Raw genomic sequence first — 16,829 nt, forward strand, 5'->3', positions numbered from 1 at the left:
TTAGGTAAACTCCCAAATATTTCATCTTCTTTGGCACTACTGTAAACAGAATAGAGTTCTTGACTATTTTTCCAGCTTGACTGTTGTTGGTATATATAAAGGCTACCGATTTGTAACCTGAGACACTGCTGTATTCCTTGATCACTTCTAAGAGTTTTGTAGTAGAATCCCTGGTGTTTTCCAGGTATACAATCATATCGCCTGCGAAGAGTGAAGTTTAATCTCTTCTGATCCTATAGGCATATGGATACCCTTGATGCCTTTTCTTTCCTAATTGCAATGGCTAAAACTTCCATTACAATGTTAAAGAGCAATGAGGACAATGGACATCCGTGCCTGGTTCCTGATCTGAGTGGAAATGATTTCAATTTAACTCCATTCAGTACAATATTGGCTGTGGGTTTGCTGTAGATGGCCTCTATCAATTTGAGAAATGTCCCTTCTATGCCAATTTTCTTAAGTATTCTGATCATGAAGCGATGCTGGATTATTGAAAGCTTTTTCTACATCAATTGAGAAAATCATATGGTCTTTGTTTTTTAATTTGTTTATGTGATGAATTATGTTGATAGATTTACGTATGTTGAAACAACCTTGAGATCCTGGGATAAAACCCACTTGGTCATGGTGTATAATTTGTTTGATGTGTTGCCAGATTCTCTTTGCTAGAATCTTGTTAAATATTTTCACATCAATATTCATTAGTGATACTGATCTGTAATTTTCTTTCCTTGTTGGGTCTTTTCCTGGTTTGGGGATCAAGGTGATGTTTGCTTCATAGAATGTGTTGCGTAGTATTCCATCTTTTTCTATATTTTAGAAGAGGTTAAGTAGTATAGGTACTAGTTCCTCTTTAAAGGTTTGATAGAATTCTGACGTGAAGCCATCTGGTCCCGGGCTTTTCTTTTTAGGGATATTTTGTACAGTTGATGCTATTTCAGAACTTGATATAGACCTATTCAACATTTCCACTTGATTCTGGCTAAGTCATGGAAAGTAGTATGCTTCCAAGTATTGGTCAATTTCCTTCAGATTATCATACTTCTGAGAATAGAGTTTCTTGTAATATTCATTAAGGATTGTTTGAATTTGTCTGTTGTTATTTAGTCTTTACCATTTCTGATTGATGAGATTAGCGATTTTACTCTTTTTTTCTTGGTTAGGTTGGCCAAAAGTTTATCTATCTCATTGACCTTTCCAAAAAACCAACTTTTTGATTTATTGATCTGTTGTATAATCCTTTTGTTTTCAATTTCATTTAATTCTGCTCTAATTTTGGTTATTTCTTTTCTTCTGCTGGGTTTGGGATTGGACTGTTCTTCCTTTTCCAGTTGCTTGAGATGTCCCATTAAGTTGTGAATTTCCTCTTTTTCTGTTTCCTTGGGGAAGGCTTGCAGTGCTATAAATTTCCATCTTAGGAGTGCCTTTGTAGTATCCCAGAGGTTCTGGTAACTCGTATCTTCATTATCGTTTTGTTTCAAAAATCTGGTAATTTCCTTCTTGATCTCGTGTCTGACCCACCTATCATTCAGCATAAGGTTATTTAGTTTCCCTGTTTTTATATGAGTCTGCAGATTCCTGTTGTTGCTGAGTTCAACTTTTATTCCATGATGGTCTGAGAAGATGCAAGGAATAATTTCTATTCTTTTAAATTTTCTGAGGTTAGACTTGTGACCTAAAATGTGGTCTATTTTAGAGTATGTTCCATGGGCTGATGAGAAAAACATGTGTTCACTTTTGTTAGGATGAAATGTTCTGTAGATGTCCGTTAAATCCAAATGCTGAATGGTTAAATTTAAGTCTAACATTTCTTTGCTAAGCTTCTTGTTGGAGGATCTATCCAACACTGCCAAAGGAGTGTTAAAATCTCCACCTATGATGCAGCTGGGAGAAATCAAGTTGCTCATGTCTATTAGAGCATCTCTTATAAATTGAGGTGCATTCTGGTTGGGTGCATAAATATTAATAATTGAAATCTCATCATATTGAGTATTACCCTTAACAAATATAAAGTGACCATCCTTGTCCTTGTTTGCTTTGGTTGATTTAAAGCCTATTGTATCTGTGAATAAAATTGCAACACCTGCTTTTTTCTGCTTTCCATTTGCCTGGAATATAGATGACCATCCCTTCACCCTGAGTCTATATTTATCCTTTAAGGTAAGATGAGATTCTTGTATGCAGCAGATATCTGGCCTGAGGTTTTATATCCAGTCAGCCAACCTATGCCTCTTTAGAAGGCAATTTAAGCCATTCACATTGATCGAGAGTATTGATAAACCTGGTATAATTTTGGGTATCAAAATTTTGGAAAGTCCAGTGAACATCTGAACATCTTTAATCCTTTCACCACTGTAGAAGTTGGAGTTTGGTCAAAATTTTCTGTGTGAGTTTACTTATGTAGTGGAGAATTGTGCTGGTCATTATGAAGGATAGGTCTGAGAATACCCTGGAGGGCTGGTTTAGTTATGGCAAATTTCTTCATCATGTGAATTTCATTAACGTATTTAATTTCTCCATCATAAATGAAACTCAGTTTAGCTGGATACAGGATCCTGGGTTGAAAGTTATTTTGTTTTAGGAGGTCTGAGACCCTGGGGTCTCAGTTGTAAGAGGCTGTGGATGGGTTAGGGACAAATGACAGTATGAACAGGCTCAAAGCCATGTTCCACAAAGAGTGGCTGAGGTCATAAAGGGAATGCTCGGGGCATCAGAGTCTCTCTTCAGCACTGGCAGCATGGTCTCAGGGAAGGGTGGCAAGTTCTTACAGGGCCCCCACTGAAGCTATCAGGAGGAAGAGATGGGTATTTAGGTTGCAAACCCAAAGAAGTACAGGTTTTCTAAAGACAAGCTGGCTAGTATGCAACGGACGACCCCAGCCCTGAGGGGCCAAGCATCCTTAGCTCTGAGACATGCAAGCAGAAGCCACCTGAGAGGCATCACGAGCCCACACTTAGAGGTAGGGTGGCATCATGAGTACTGACCATCCCTCTCTACCTCAAACCAGGCACGCAGGGGATGCTGCATGGCATTAGGACAGCGCGCACACTAGGGAGCACTATGTCCTTGTGGAGTGGAAAGTTACATTTAAATTCATGAATTAAAAAGTATAATACAGCACCATCCCATATGTTTATATGTACATAGAAAACAGTTCTGACAGATGCCCAGAATGCTGAGGAGACAATGGACACCCTCCATCTGCCATTCATGTATATTTCTAGTCTTTCTAAAATAGCACAGTGACTCTGTCTTCAAGTAGAAGCACCGCAAAACCTCTCAATGATTTAAATATGCTACCCAAGGCGCAGGGCATAAACAGACTGTGAGGAGCAACCCTCTCTCAGCAAATGACCCTCGCTGGCCTAGACTCTACAGCAGGCCCTGGATCTTGTTTTTCCATACAGGACTCTGGAAGGACAGACCCTGTCACCCTATAAGGACCACAACACACACATTCTATCATCTGGCCATCTATGAGGTGGGGGCTTTCATTATCCCTGTTTTATAGATAGGAAAACTGAGGCAGCAAGTATCTGGAGAATTCCCTTCACTGGTGAGCAGAAGACCCTGCCAAGTAGAGCTCGTGTTCTCTGGAAGGAATCACTTTAAGTTCCCTGAGCAGGTGAGGCTAACCTCTGAGAAGGGTCATCAGAATCTTCATTACCCTATAAATCTCTGCACTTCTGCCAGCCCGCTGACCCTGAGGTCTGGGCAGTGAGGCCAAGCTCCAAGTGGCTATCTCCCTCTGAAGGGCCTATATGTCCTCAGCCAGTCCTGCCTGGGGCACCAGAAGACCCTGGTCCCTATCTCCCTCCACCCCACCCCACCCCCACCACCTCTCAAGACACCTAGCATTCACACAGATGGTGTTCATCACCAGGCCAGCCATCATCATGCCATAGCCAGACAGAAGGAAAGGCACCATGACCTGGCACAAGACAGTCAAGATAGACTTGGGGAGGATGCTGTAGGGGGGACCAGGTGAGCTCACAGCTGAAGCCTCACAGCTTCTTGCCCTGAAAGCAAAACTGCAGGTTCAGCTGGATGACCACCATAGTCAGGCCAGGAACCACATTCCCAGGAGCAAGCAGTCCAAGGTTGTCCTCCTGCCCACACCATGACACTCTTTTAAAGAAGTCCACGCAGACAGAGGTTTCTCAGTTGCTAGGTGCCTGTGCCTGCAGAGGGCTCCTGATAGCCCTTCAGCTGAGGGCCAGAACAAACAAATGAGAAACAAGGGCCAAGTGACTCCAGGCCTCCTGAAGACTCTGTCAACCCCTACCGTCCACTCCCTAAAAGGCAGACCATCCTCAGACAGGCTGGGTGCCCACAGGGACCTTATCTATCAGCCTGCCACAGAGGTTCACTGTCCCCCAACTCCAACCTCAACAGCAGCCCAGCCCTCACTGGTTTAGGCTGAATAGAGACCCCAATCACACAGGGCTGGCTTTGGTGAGCGTCCATGCAGAAGTCTATCACCTCTCCCTGTACCCATGGCTTTGGTGAGCACCCATGCAGAAGCCTGTTACCTCCATGTGTCCGAGCTAGAGAGAAGGGCCTGGAGAGTCCTCAGCATAAGGGACCCTGCTCTGGCCCGCTCTTCAGACCCCAAGGAGTCTTACTCCTCAAGGTCAGCAGTTTGCAGGTCCCTAAGACTGGTCACTTGACTCCAGTGTCTAGGGGCTCAGAGCCACAGGAAGAGACCACCTCAGAGAAGAAATGCCAAGAAGACTCATCAATGTCCTTCCAAAGCACCCTCAACTGCTCCCACCAGAAAGGTTGGACTAGCTCGGCTGACCACCCTGATCCAGGAGAGTGGCTGGAAAGCCCCTGTGGCTCCTGGGGTTCTACTGCAGGGTATGTCCCCGGCACATTCCACAGCCATCAAGAACAGAACATCCAGGCTGAGGGGAGGACAGGCCAGAGCACAGATGGGGGCCACAGTCAGTTAAGGCCCAAAGCTGAGGGTCAGATTCACACTTCTGGGCCGGAGGAGTACCTTCCTGGTCTGGGGCTCACTTGCATTCCCACCCCTAAAGCATCACCCTCTCAGTGCCTTTCCTGGTTCTCTCCTACCAGTCTACCTACTCTCACGTCCAAACCTCAGCCTACTGTCCATAGCTTGCACCAGTCTGGAACCTAACAGCCTCTCCAAGACTGTGGCTCCTGCCCACGGGTCCTGACCTCCTTTGGCTCCCCACTGAGAGATGAGAATTCTGTCCCTCCCCTCCACTTTGTGACTGATGACCTGACCAGGAAAACATAGGAGGGAAGAAACTATACCAGTCAGTTTCTGGGCCCGGATCTTGAGACTCTGACAGCTACCCCATCCTATCTCATGGGTTTTCGTGCTTGAAAACTACCCACCATGTTGGGAGGAAGACCAAGCAGTCACACAGAGAGACCCCTGTCAGTGTTCTGGCCAATGGCCCAGCTGAGAACTCCAGTGACAGCAAGCAGCAGCATGCCGGTCATGTGAGTGAGGCATCCCAGCTGCTAAGGAGACATGACCATCTTCATCGATCCCTGCCCAACTTGTAGATTTGGAATCAAACTGAACCACTGGCTTTAGACAAGCCACTAAGTACTGTTGTTGTCATACAGCAGTACATAACTTGGACACTGGGGAAGCCTCCTCCGCACACTTGATTTTTCTTATCTCAGTTATACCAACCACTCCCAAACCTCTTTCTCTGCCCAGCCTCTTCCCAAGCCTTCAGACAACATCTCTAACACTCTCCTAAGGGGGTTAAGCACCCCTAACTCAGGCAAATCCCAGCTGTTTCCTCCACTCTCACCTCTCCACAGCTGCATGTTCCCAAATGGTTCTGCCAGAAACTAAGCCTTCCTCTGGCCCTGGCCACTTTGACCCCCATCCAACCTGCCTGTCCCCAAGTCTGTCCCACAGCTATTACCCTGCTCCAGTCCACAAACACCACTCTTACCATGACCCTGATGAGCTCTAAAGTATCTCCTGCAAAAGCTCATACACACTTCACAAGCACAACTCATACATAAGGAATTCACTTACCCCAATATCCTCAGTAGCTGTCAGCTCACTGACCCGAGAGACAGGCATTCTGGGCCCTTTGCAGTCTGGGAAGACACATTCATTCAAGCTGCTCTCCTTCTAGTATGCAGTCAAAGAAAATTCTCTGCTGCCTACATGAGCCAGGACTGTGTTTTTCTGCAGACCACGGAATTGTCAAATGAAGCACCAACTCTCATCAGGCCTGGGAGTAAGGAGGGGGTGCTCATCTTGAGTCTTCCAGCTTCCCAGCCAGAGCCTAGTGACTCTCTCCCCACAATTCCTGGCACACTTATTCTGAGTCTCTCCACAGGCATGTCCCACTGATGCCCAACAGAAGCACAGGCTGCAGGTGTGTCACCCTCCCTCCCCAGAGCATGTTCCTGCTGGGAATAGAGCTGCAACTCACTGTGTGGGTGGAAATGTGGGAAAGCAAGGCTGAGGGATTTGAGGCAGAAGAGGCACACTTTGGAAGTACTTATATAAATTGGATTTTTATGAAACGTTTTTGTTGATAAGAATCAGGTAGGGGATGCGGATTATGAGCAATAGGATAAAGGAAAAATAGAAGACATGGGTAACAAAGATATTATGTACACAGAGAGACCACAATGAGCACGGGGAGCCCCAAGTCTGGTGAACAACAGCAGCACAGGCCTTGGAAGAAAAGACAAGAAATGTCTTACTGAGGCCTGACTCACTCTTCCCCCCACCCCAGAAAGCCTGTGGCACCAAGCCAGTGCAAAACGTGCCGGGAGCTTCAGGTTCTCATAAAAGAGAAACAATCTCTTCAGGTTAAGAAAAGAACTTCTTTCTCCCCCACTCCCAATATAGGTACAGCGTTAGCCTGTCTGCCAGCAGGGATCTAGAGACTTAATTGCCTTCTGTGAAAACTGTGTGCATGATCAATCTAGCTGTCTGCTCTAGAATCCTGCTCCTAAGTTCTTGTTCCATGATGTATGAACTGCATCCCAGTTTCTTAGTTTATAAATAGCTTAGGGTGGAGTAGTTATAAAAGTGAGTAAAACAGTGGTTTAGCTGAAAGTACTTTGAGAATGATGATGTGCTGTTTTTGACTTCTTTCATGACTACTGATTTGCTCATTTGAAAATAATGTAGGTAATAAATACGGAGTTAACCTGGATAAAGGGCCTTTGCTATTCCTTGCATTAGGTGGTGATGGTCCCCTGGGTCCACTCTTTTTAAATCCTATTTTGTCTCTTGTCTTTATTTCTTTCATTCTCTTGTCACCATCAAGCATTGGGGATATCCACCAGTTGTGTGGGGCTAGCCTCTATACACTACCAGGACCTTTGGGGGTGATTCATGACTTTACCTCACAGGTAGGACGCTGGTACAAATGCCAGGGTAAACCTGTAAGCCAGACAGATGTGTTTGGAGTTTTCTAGTTTAATAGATAACAACAAAACCAAAAGTGTAATTATGATCTAAGATGGGGGTACAAAACCCAAGGCAGGATGTGAGCACAGAGCAGGTGAAACACATGCACACACGCAACAGCCTAAGAGAGAAGGAAGCAGTGAAGGATCAGCAGTGTCTCTGGAGTAGCAGTTCATATTTCTCACAGCCCATTTACATTCAGTCAAACACGGAGCTCTCAAAATATCCCTAGCTACAAGAGCAACATGGGCGGCACAGCACTCCATTTGTGCAAATAAGGAGAGGCAGGCCCTCACAGGGTTTCCCCAAGGTCAGTGTCAGAGCAGGCCAGAGACCCAGGCTCTCCACCCACCTCCACCCCCACTCCCACCTGCCCAGGCCACTACTGCCTGGCTTCCATGGCTGGGAAGATCTATTGTTCCAGTGAGAGTCTGAACCAGGAGGAGGCTACCCCTTCTCATTTTCTGGAGAGTCTTCACATTTCTGCCTGCTCCATGCATTCCAGTGGGTAATTCTGTCCAACTTTCAGAAAGGGTATTAACTTGGGTGAGCCTAGCCTAATCCAGCAAGCTCTTATTAGGAGCAGGAACTGCCTGAAGTCAGAGGTGAAGGAGTGAAGAGATTCCACACTGCTCTACTTTGGAGATAGAAGGGCCAGGAGGCAATAAACAGGCCTGCCCTCAAGATGCCATGCCCCTGGCTAGGAGCCAGCAGTACTACTGAAATGAAGACTATAACCACAGGAGGTAAGTTCTGACAAGAATGAACTTGAGACTGGGTTTTCCCCTAGCAGCTCAGAAAGAGAACTCACCTGGCCAGCACCTGGACCTTAGTCTTCAAGAACCTTGAGCACAGACCCTCGCTGCAGCAGGCCTGCACTTACAACAGACAGAACTGTTGAGTTAAGCAATGGGCACTATTTTAAGCTGCTAAATGTGTGATAATTTGTAATAGAGCAAAAGAAAACTGACACATGGACCAAGTGTGACCAGATCTTCTGATGTTAAAAGGAGCTGAATGGACTTCTAATGAAGAGTTTCCATTTTAGTGAATGTTTGCACTAACTAAATGAACATTACCTGACTCAACAAGCCCCTCTGCAGAACAGCACGTTGTCTGTGGACAGCCACCTAGCACTTCTGACATACGCCATGCAGAGTGAGCAGGCTTGTGGCAGAGCAAAGTCTCCCCTTCCTTCTGTGAACACATCCCTGCCCCGACGCATGCTGCCCTGTGCAGCCACTTGGGAGTGGGGACTTACAGGACAGACAGCACCTGTTTCTAAGGACACAGGTTAAGAGTTTTAGAAAAGATAAATATTAGATTTATCTTAGAGAAGAAAGGTAAATCTACCAAAAAAGTGAATTCACAATAAGAAACCACCAAAAGCAAAGTCAAAAGATGAATGGGAAAACTGAGAAATATGTTTACAGTCCATAGCACAAGAATCAATTTCCCTAACACTCTCAACCTCACTCACAGTAAAAAATGCGAGGGGCTGAGTGGTGCCTGTGGCTCAAAGGAGTAGGGCACCGGCCCCATATGCCGGAAGTGTCTGGTTCAAACCCAGCCCTGGCCAAAAAACAAAAAAAATGCAAGGGACACTGCAGCAGGTAGCAGCAGCAACCTTTGGGATGGCCACCACTGGTCCTACCTCTGCGTGATATGCCTGTGCTGCCACTTCCTGGGGAGAGTGGGCAAACCCAGCATCTGCTATAACAGAAGTGATCGACGGGACTCCATTGCAGTGAGTAGTTACAAGAGACCATGATTTCCGTCTTGCAGGGAGGCTATTTTCTTCTCAGAAACGGCTGCTGTGCTAGGGACATTTACATGAGGAGCACTGAGGGCAGCCCCTGGGAACACGAGTGAGAACTGAGACCCACATCCAACAAAGTGTGACCATGTGAGTGAGCGTGGGCAGCAACTGCAGCCTCAGAAGGACCTTGAAGCAGAAAACTCAGCAAATTCTGGCTGGATTCCTGGCCCAGAGCAACCACAAGACAGTAAACACACATTACTGCAGCTTCTTTTAGCAGTGATAGAAATCAGTACAAGGTATAGTCTTCCATCCAGCAGCTTGTTAAAGGTCAGAAAGGTTGAAAATAAACCATGTAGATGAATGTCAGGAACAAGCATGCCCCAGCTGTTCTGGAGCAAATGTCACAGTCATATTGCCAGGTAGTGACTTGGTAATGTCTGTCAAAGTCATGAGTGCCATACTCTTTGGCCAAGCAATTCCATTTGCAACAATCTCTCCTATTGATTTACTCAGACATGTATAAATGATGTATGTCAAGATTACTTGTTACAGCATTTGTTACTAATATTGTTGTTGTTATGGGCAGAATTATGTTCCCCTCCAAATTCTCATCCTTAAGTCCTAACACCCAGTGCCGGGCTCAGTGGTGCACACCTGTAATCCTAGCTCTTGGGAGGCTGAAGTGGGTAGATTGCCTGAGCTCACAGGTTCAAGACCAGCCAGGCCAGAGCCTGACCTCATCTCTAAAAATAGCTGGGTGTTGTGGCAGGAGCCTGTAGTCCCAGCTACTTAGGAGCTGAGGTAAGAGAATTGCTTGAGCCCAAGAGTTTGGGGTTGCTATGAACTGTAAGGCCATGGCACTCTACCAAGGGCTACAAAGTGACACTCTGTCTCAAAAAAAAAAAAGAAAGAAAAGTCCTAACACCCAGCACAGAATCTGACTGTTTTTGGAGACAGGTTTTTAACAAGTAATTAAATTGAGTTCATTAGGGTGACCCTAATCCAATGCGACTAATGGCCTTATTAAAAGGAGATAGGATGCAGACACACAGAGAGAGAAGGAAAACCAGGAGAGGACATGAGAGAGGCCTCAGAAGGAACCAACCCTGCTGACAACTGATCTGGAACTTCCTCCAGAATCTGAGAAAATAAGTTTCTGTGGGTCCAGCTCTGGCCGCCCCCCCCCCCGTCTATGTTACTTTGTTATGACAGCCCACGCTGACTGATGCTAGTGTCAAACTTTAAAGTACATCAAAAGGGATATGATTAAATAAATTTTGGTATATCTGTACAATGATATCACACTGTGTCTGAAATCCAACTCATCCTCACATATTTCAATTATATGAGCTAATAAAATATCTTTTAGAAAAATAAATCTTTTGAAGCTTAACTTGGGTTAAACTCAGTCTCCGCCACTAGTAACTGAAGACTACTACTCAATATACAGAAAAAACAGTATCTGAGAAGGCATGCACCACGTCCATTACGTTGGACCTGATAGGCAGCTGCCTATTCTTCAGGCAATATTAGACAATGTCCCTTTACCAAGTCCCCATTTAGTTCCCTCTTACCTGGAAATAGTTCAAAAGCATGCCAGCCCAGGACAACCCTAGGCCTGCAAACACAAAGGGCACAGCCACCTGGAGGCCCATGGACAAGGCAGTCTCCTTGCTGTAATCAGTCTCCAGTGGTTTGGGGGCCACCCTTTGGCTCTTGAAGACTGTCAGAGGTGTACCCTCTGGGGCTGCAAGGAGTCTTGCTATGCTGAGGGGGAGTGACAGTCCCAGCTCCTGCGGCCTGCCACAGTCATCTGGCCTCCGCTGTCGGGTCTCTGTCCCATCCATCTTAAGACAACTGAGCATGTAATAGCCCAAGCCTGGGAAAACACAAAGCAATAAGACTGTGAGGCTGAGTTTCTGACTCCATGAAGCCAGACACCTAAGGCCCCCTCAGACTCCCATCCAGCCCACAAACTTCACTCAGCTCCTGCCTCCACAATTTACAGCAGTGTGTTGTTTAGTATGTGCAAGTCTAAGAAAAAACATATATACAGAAGAAAGCAGTAAACATACATGAATTGAAGATGGCAAAACTTTGAAAATTCTTTCCTCCATAAAAGCAACAAGATAACCAGCAAAAACTGTCATAATCAACTTTTCAGAACTCTAGAAATTAATCAAAGGCTGGGAAGTATCCATTCAAGAAAAACTAAGGAATCTCACAAAGAAGGATGACATTATAACATCCATGATGCTGGTAACATTGGAACTTTCCTCAGTCCCACTGCCTACTCTCCAGTTCTGCTTGAAAATGAACAGCCCACAACTGTGGTGACAGCAACCAGCCTGGAGGGTGCAGAATGGGGCTGGAGCTCTTTCAAATCCCCATTCCCGGAGAATTATTATTTGGCACTTCTAGGTTTCCCAGGAAGACCTTCTTATAGGACACTGCATTTCACCCCACTTGTAGTTCACTTAGTTCAAAAATCCTTGGCCCTGGGGGAAGTTAGTCAAAAACAATTATAGGCATGGTGAGTAACAAAGGGGCAAATAAGAGACTAAAGAAAAGTCTTAAAAGGAAAAGCTAGGGAATGCGATAACTACAGGACTTTTGAAAAGTTCCCATATGCTCCTGGGAATCCAGAAGACCACTCATGGAGAGGGCAGTGCTCATGCCCAGGACTGGGCACACACTCAGGGAATACCTGAAAGGACCCAAATTTGGCTTCTCTAGTGGCTGTGCACAAGCAGGAGTTAAAGGCTAAATGCAGTGCGCCCCAACATACACACAGAGTCCCTTGGTCAACAACTGCAAGACCTACTCGTTAGTGAAATGGGCTTAAGGAAAATCTATAACCAATCATTAGCTGACCACTAAGAAGAGATTTCCATGGCCATGTACAATAAATTGTGTACCCTTATAGAATTCATTCAGAGATTTCCATGGCCATGTACAATAAATTGTGTACCCTTATAGAATTCATTCAGAGATTTCCATGGCCATGTACAATAAATTGTGTACCCTTATAGAATTCATTCAGAAAAGTCAATGAACAGCAGCAGCAACAACAACAAACCCTGGGGAGAAGAATCTCATTTCCAGAGTTGCCACATTGTATTATTTAAAATGTCCAGTCTTCAACAACAACAAAAAAGAGATATGCAAAGGATTAAGAAAGTATGGCCTATACATAGGAAAAAGACAATAGAAATTTTCCCCAAGGAAGTCTAGACATTGGACTAACTAGACAGAAATGTTGAACTGGCAAATTTAAATCCATACAAAGAACTTAAGGAACTATGTCTAAAGAACCATGGGAATTATGTCTAATCAAATACATAATGCAGATACAAATTATTTAAAGAAAAAATAGAAATTCTGGAGTGGTAAAGTACAACTACAATGTAAATTCCCTAGAGGAACTAATAGCTGATCTAAGCAGGGAAAATACAAAGAATCATTGAACTTAATAATAAATCAAATGAGATTATTCAGTCTGAAGAATAGAAATTAGAAATTATGAAGAAAAATGAACAGGGCCTCGAAGAACTGTGGGACTATCAAACGTATCCACATAATCAATTTCCCAGGAAGTGAAGAGAAAGAAAAGGGGGACGTATTTGAAGAAACAATGAACAAAAACTTTCCTGATTTGACGAAAAGCATTAACTTACACATCCAAGAAACTTGACAAATTCCAAGTAGGATAAACTCAAAAGATCACACCAAGGCACAAGAATCTTGAAAGCAGGAAGAGAGCAGCAACACCTCACATATGAGGGAAGCTCTATAGGATCAATAGCTCATTTCTCATCAGAAACGATAGAAGCCAGAAGGCAAAGGGACAACATTCAAAGTGCTAAAAGGACACAAGAGTCGACCAAAAATTCTATAATTAGTAAAACTATCATTCAAAAATAAAAGAGAAATTAAGAGATTTCCAGATAAAAGGACACGGAAAAAGTGTGTCACTAGCACACCTACCCCACAGGAAATACTGAAAGTCGTCTGCCAGGCTGATGAAAGAGTCCCAGACAATAACTCAGAGCCACATGAAATACAAGGAACCAGTGAAAGCAACTATATAGACAAATTGTTTTAGGTATAAGCATATTTTTTGTTAGTAATTCTTTTCCTCTTATCTGATTTGAAGACAACTACATAAATCAAGTTGAAATTCAGCTGTTATTAATCCAAACTAGATGATTATAAACTAGGGTGCTAAGAAATTAATTAAAAAATAGAGAAGCAGAGGGGAAAAAGACATAAAACAGAAAACAACTGTAAAACGGCAGACATAAATCCTATCTTATCATAGGTGCTGGGCACCTATTAGATATATTTGTGACGTGAAAAAAAAATCCTATCTTATCAATAATCACATTAAATATAAATGGATAGCTTGGACGTAAAAGGATTTAAAGAGACATACAATGCAAATAGTAACAAAAGATAGCTGGAGTTCCTTTACTACTGCTGTCAGACAAAACAGATATTAAGACAAGAATTTTTATTACAGACAATGAAGGATATTTGGTAATGATAATGATGAAACAATTACAAAAATGCACATACCTAACAAAAGAACCCCAAAATACATTAAGTAAAACCTGACAGAACTGAAGAAAAAGACAATTGAATGACAACAGTTAGAGACTTTAATATCTTACTTTAATAATTGATAGGACAATTAGAACATTAACAAAAGAAGACTTGAACAATACTATAAACTGATTTGATCAAATTGACATCCACCTATACAACACTCCAAGAATAGCAGAATACACATTCTTATCAAGTGTATGTGGAACATTTTGCAAGACTAACCTATGACAGGCAAAAGAAATAAGTCTTAATAAATTTAAAAGAAGTGAAATCCTCAACAATATATCCTCCAACTCCATAATAGCTGGTGATTTCAACACTCCTTTGACAGAACTGGACAGATTCTCCAAGCAGAAACTAAACAAAGAAGCAATGAACTTAAACAAGACCCTAGAACAAATGCACTTAACAGACACATACAGAACATTTCTTCCTAACAAAACTGCGTATATGGGGAGGGGCAAGATGGCCAACTAGAGCCAGCTTTCAACAGAAGTTCTTCTCCAGAGGAAAAAATAATGACCAGAAAGTACCCAATAAAGCTGAAGACTGGGAGCCGAGCTGAGAGAGAAGAGTGATAACTGCAGGTCACCTCTGTTGAGGCAAACTGCGACTCCAAGAAAGCAAATTTCAGGTACAAAACTCATCCCAAATAAAAAGAGTGTCTGTCCCTTCCCCCAAGAGAGGTAGTTTTGTTTTTGCTCACTGTGGGTTTTCTATAGGCAAATAGTCAACTGAAGACCTCTTGTCTCACCCCATAGGAGAGAGTAGCTAGAAGTGAGGACTACTTCTCCAGACGCACCCTGCTGTGACCCTGAGCACTTTCTTGCCAGGCATGAAAGTTGAACTAATATTTTCCTTGCCATTTTGAACTTCCATTACACTCTTGCCCCCTCGCCTGATGGTCCAGAAGTCTAAGCCCTGCAGAGACTGGAATGTCTGCAGTTCATTGCCAAGACTGGGCACTGTAGGGGCCATGGTAGAAAAGCTGCACTGTAACACTGTAATTGCACTGTAAAGCTGCACTGTAACTACTTCCTAGCAGTACTGCAGACAGACAAAGAGGTGGAGGCTGTTGGGGTTGGCTCTAGGAAAGTGCAAAGCAGCTGTGGGAAGAAGCTTGCAATCCACGTGCTCCACTCTGCCAAAGCCCCCCTCACACCCACCCTGCCAGAGTTGCCATGCCCCGAGCTCCCAGAGCCACCATGCCACATGCTCCTGGAGCCACTGCTCAAGCCTCTGTCCCAGCGGCCCCTGGGAACCGCATAGGGAAACCTCCCAAGAAGATTCAGCAATAGTAGAGTGATCACGCTGGGGTCTAATTTTGGGGAGACACTTCCCCAAATCTGAGGACTGCCAGAGGAAGCCAGACCTTGCCCTATAGGGATACCAGTACTACAGAGTGATGAGGCAAAGGCGCAGTGGCTGAGGGAGAAAAACATGCTGCCCATCTAGCAAAACAGTGAAAAATAATCATGGGGCAGAATCAGCAGAAAAGCTTAGGTGGAACATTCTCCAGTCACCACTGAGTACCTGAGGCAGGCAGGCTTCAGCTCCCCCAGCCAAATGGTGGTGGCCCAGCTGAGTGGGCAATGACTTTCCTTTGACTCTGGCAGGTGCAAAGCCCTGGCACATCTGCTTATTGGAGGGAACAGGACCACAACCCTGTGAGGTTACCAGTGACAGGGTGTGAAAGAGGTGCAAGGTGGGGAAAGAGACACTAGCCCCCGGTCCAACTCTGCTATTGGGTGGGCCTTTCTCACTCCACAGAGCACCAGAGAGAGTCACACTTGAGCAGTCAGTAGCCTCTGCTATCTAGTTGCTAGAGACCTTTCGAACTCTCCCACTTGAGAGTTGGTACTGACTGGGACAATTGGTTTGGAACTCCTGACCTGGACCAATCACCCGAGGACCCTCCAAGGTGGTACGCTGGTTGTGTAGTAGTGGGAAGTGTTGATTTTCCTCTTCCAGTTGTTGCCTGTGGGAGGACAGGGTGTCTTAGTTGCTTGTATTTCTCCACAGCTGGGACAGTGACCCAGAGTCACTGATCCACTAGGATCAAACAAAGACCAGCTGAATACAAGACAGAGCCACCTAATTCCACTACACCAAGCAGGTCCCCAGAGTCTCAAACTGTAATACTGTACAGGTCCTTTGCAAAGCTGTGGGGGAAAAAGGTACAGTCACCAGTCCCAGATCCTTGGCAAAGGGCTGGTTAACCACAACTCCAGGAGCCCTCAGTCCAATTTCAACTTACCTGCCCATCTAGCCAAACAGTGAAAAATAATCATGGGGCAGAATCAGCAGAAAAAACTCTGGCAACATGAATAATCAGAGTAGATCAACTCCCCCAAGGAATGACAAAGCAGACACATCAGATGATCCCATTCACAAACAAATGGCTGAGATGTCAGAAATCGAATTCAGAATTTAGACAGCAGATGGATAAACAGAATGGAAGTAAAGTTGGAATTAGAAATTCTAGGAATAATTCAAAAGTTGTCTCAAGAATTCAATGAATTCAGGCAGTGCGTGTGGCTCAAAGGAGTAGGGCACTGGCCCCATATGCCAGAAGTGGTGGGTTCAAAACCAGTCCCGGCCAAAAACTGCAAAAAAAAAAAAAAAAAGAATTCAATGAATTCAAAGACAAAATCACCAAAGATTTTGACATATTGAGAAAAGAATCTGCAGCCCTCTAAGAGATGAGAAATACAGTAGAATCCCTCAGTAACAGGCAGAAGAAAGAATATGTGACATTGAAGACAAAGCTTTTGAACACTCCCAAATGCTCAAAGAGGAAGAAAAGCGGAGAGCAAATCGGACCATTCTCTTAGAGAGCTGTGGGACTACTCCAAAAAAGCAAATATTCGCCTTATAGGAATCCCTGAAAGAGAAGATATTCCAAGAGGCATAGAAGCTTTACTCCAAGAGATAATCAAGGAGAACTTCTCAACATAGCAAGAGATACTAAAATTCAGACAGGAGACAGATTCAAAATCCCAGCATGACTCAATCCATATAAAGCAT

General features: G+C 44.3%; 1 protein-coding gene across 1 annotated transcript in view; it reads right to left on the reverse strand.

Moving 5' to 3' along the window:
• SLC41A3 (solute carrier family 41 member 3) overlaps window positions 1–16,829 on the reverse strand; it is a 98,260-nt gene that overhangs the window by 55,136 nt on the left and 26,295 nt on the right. The window contains exon 2 of the mRNA XM_003796175.3: window positions 10,769–11,073. Within this exon, the coding sequence (XP_003796223.2) occupies window positions 10,769–11,059 (291 nt within the window). The 5' untranslated portion in view covers window positions 11,060–11,073. The remainder of the gene's footprint in view (window positions 1–10,768; window positions 11,074–16,829) is intronic.

Source organism: Otolemur garnettii, unplaced genomic scaffold (genome assembly GCF_000181295.1).
Source record: "Otolemur garnettii isolate 467f Iridium unplaced genomic scaffold, OtoGar3 scaffold00101, whole genome shotgun sequence".
Classification (NCBI taxonomy): Eukaryota; Metazoa; Chordata; class Mammalia; order Primates; family Galagidae; genus Otolemur; species Otolemur garnettii.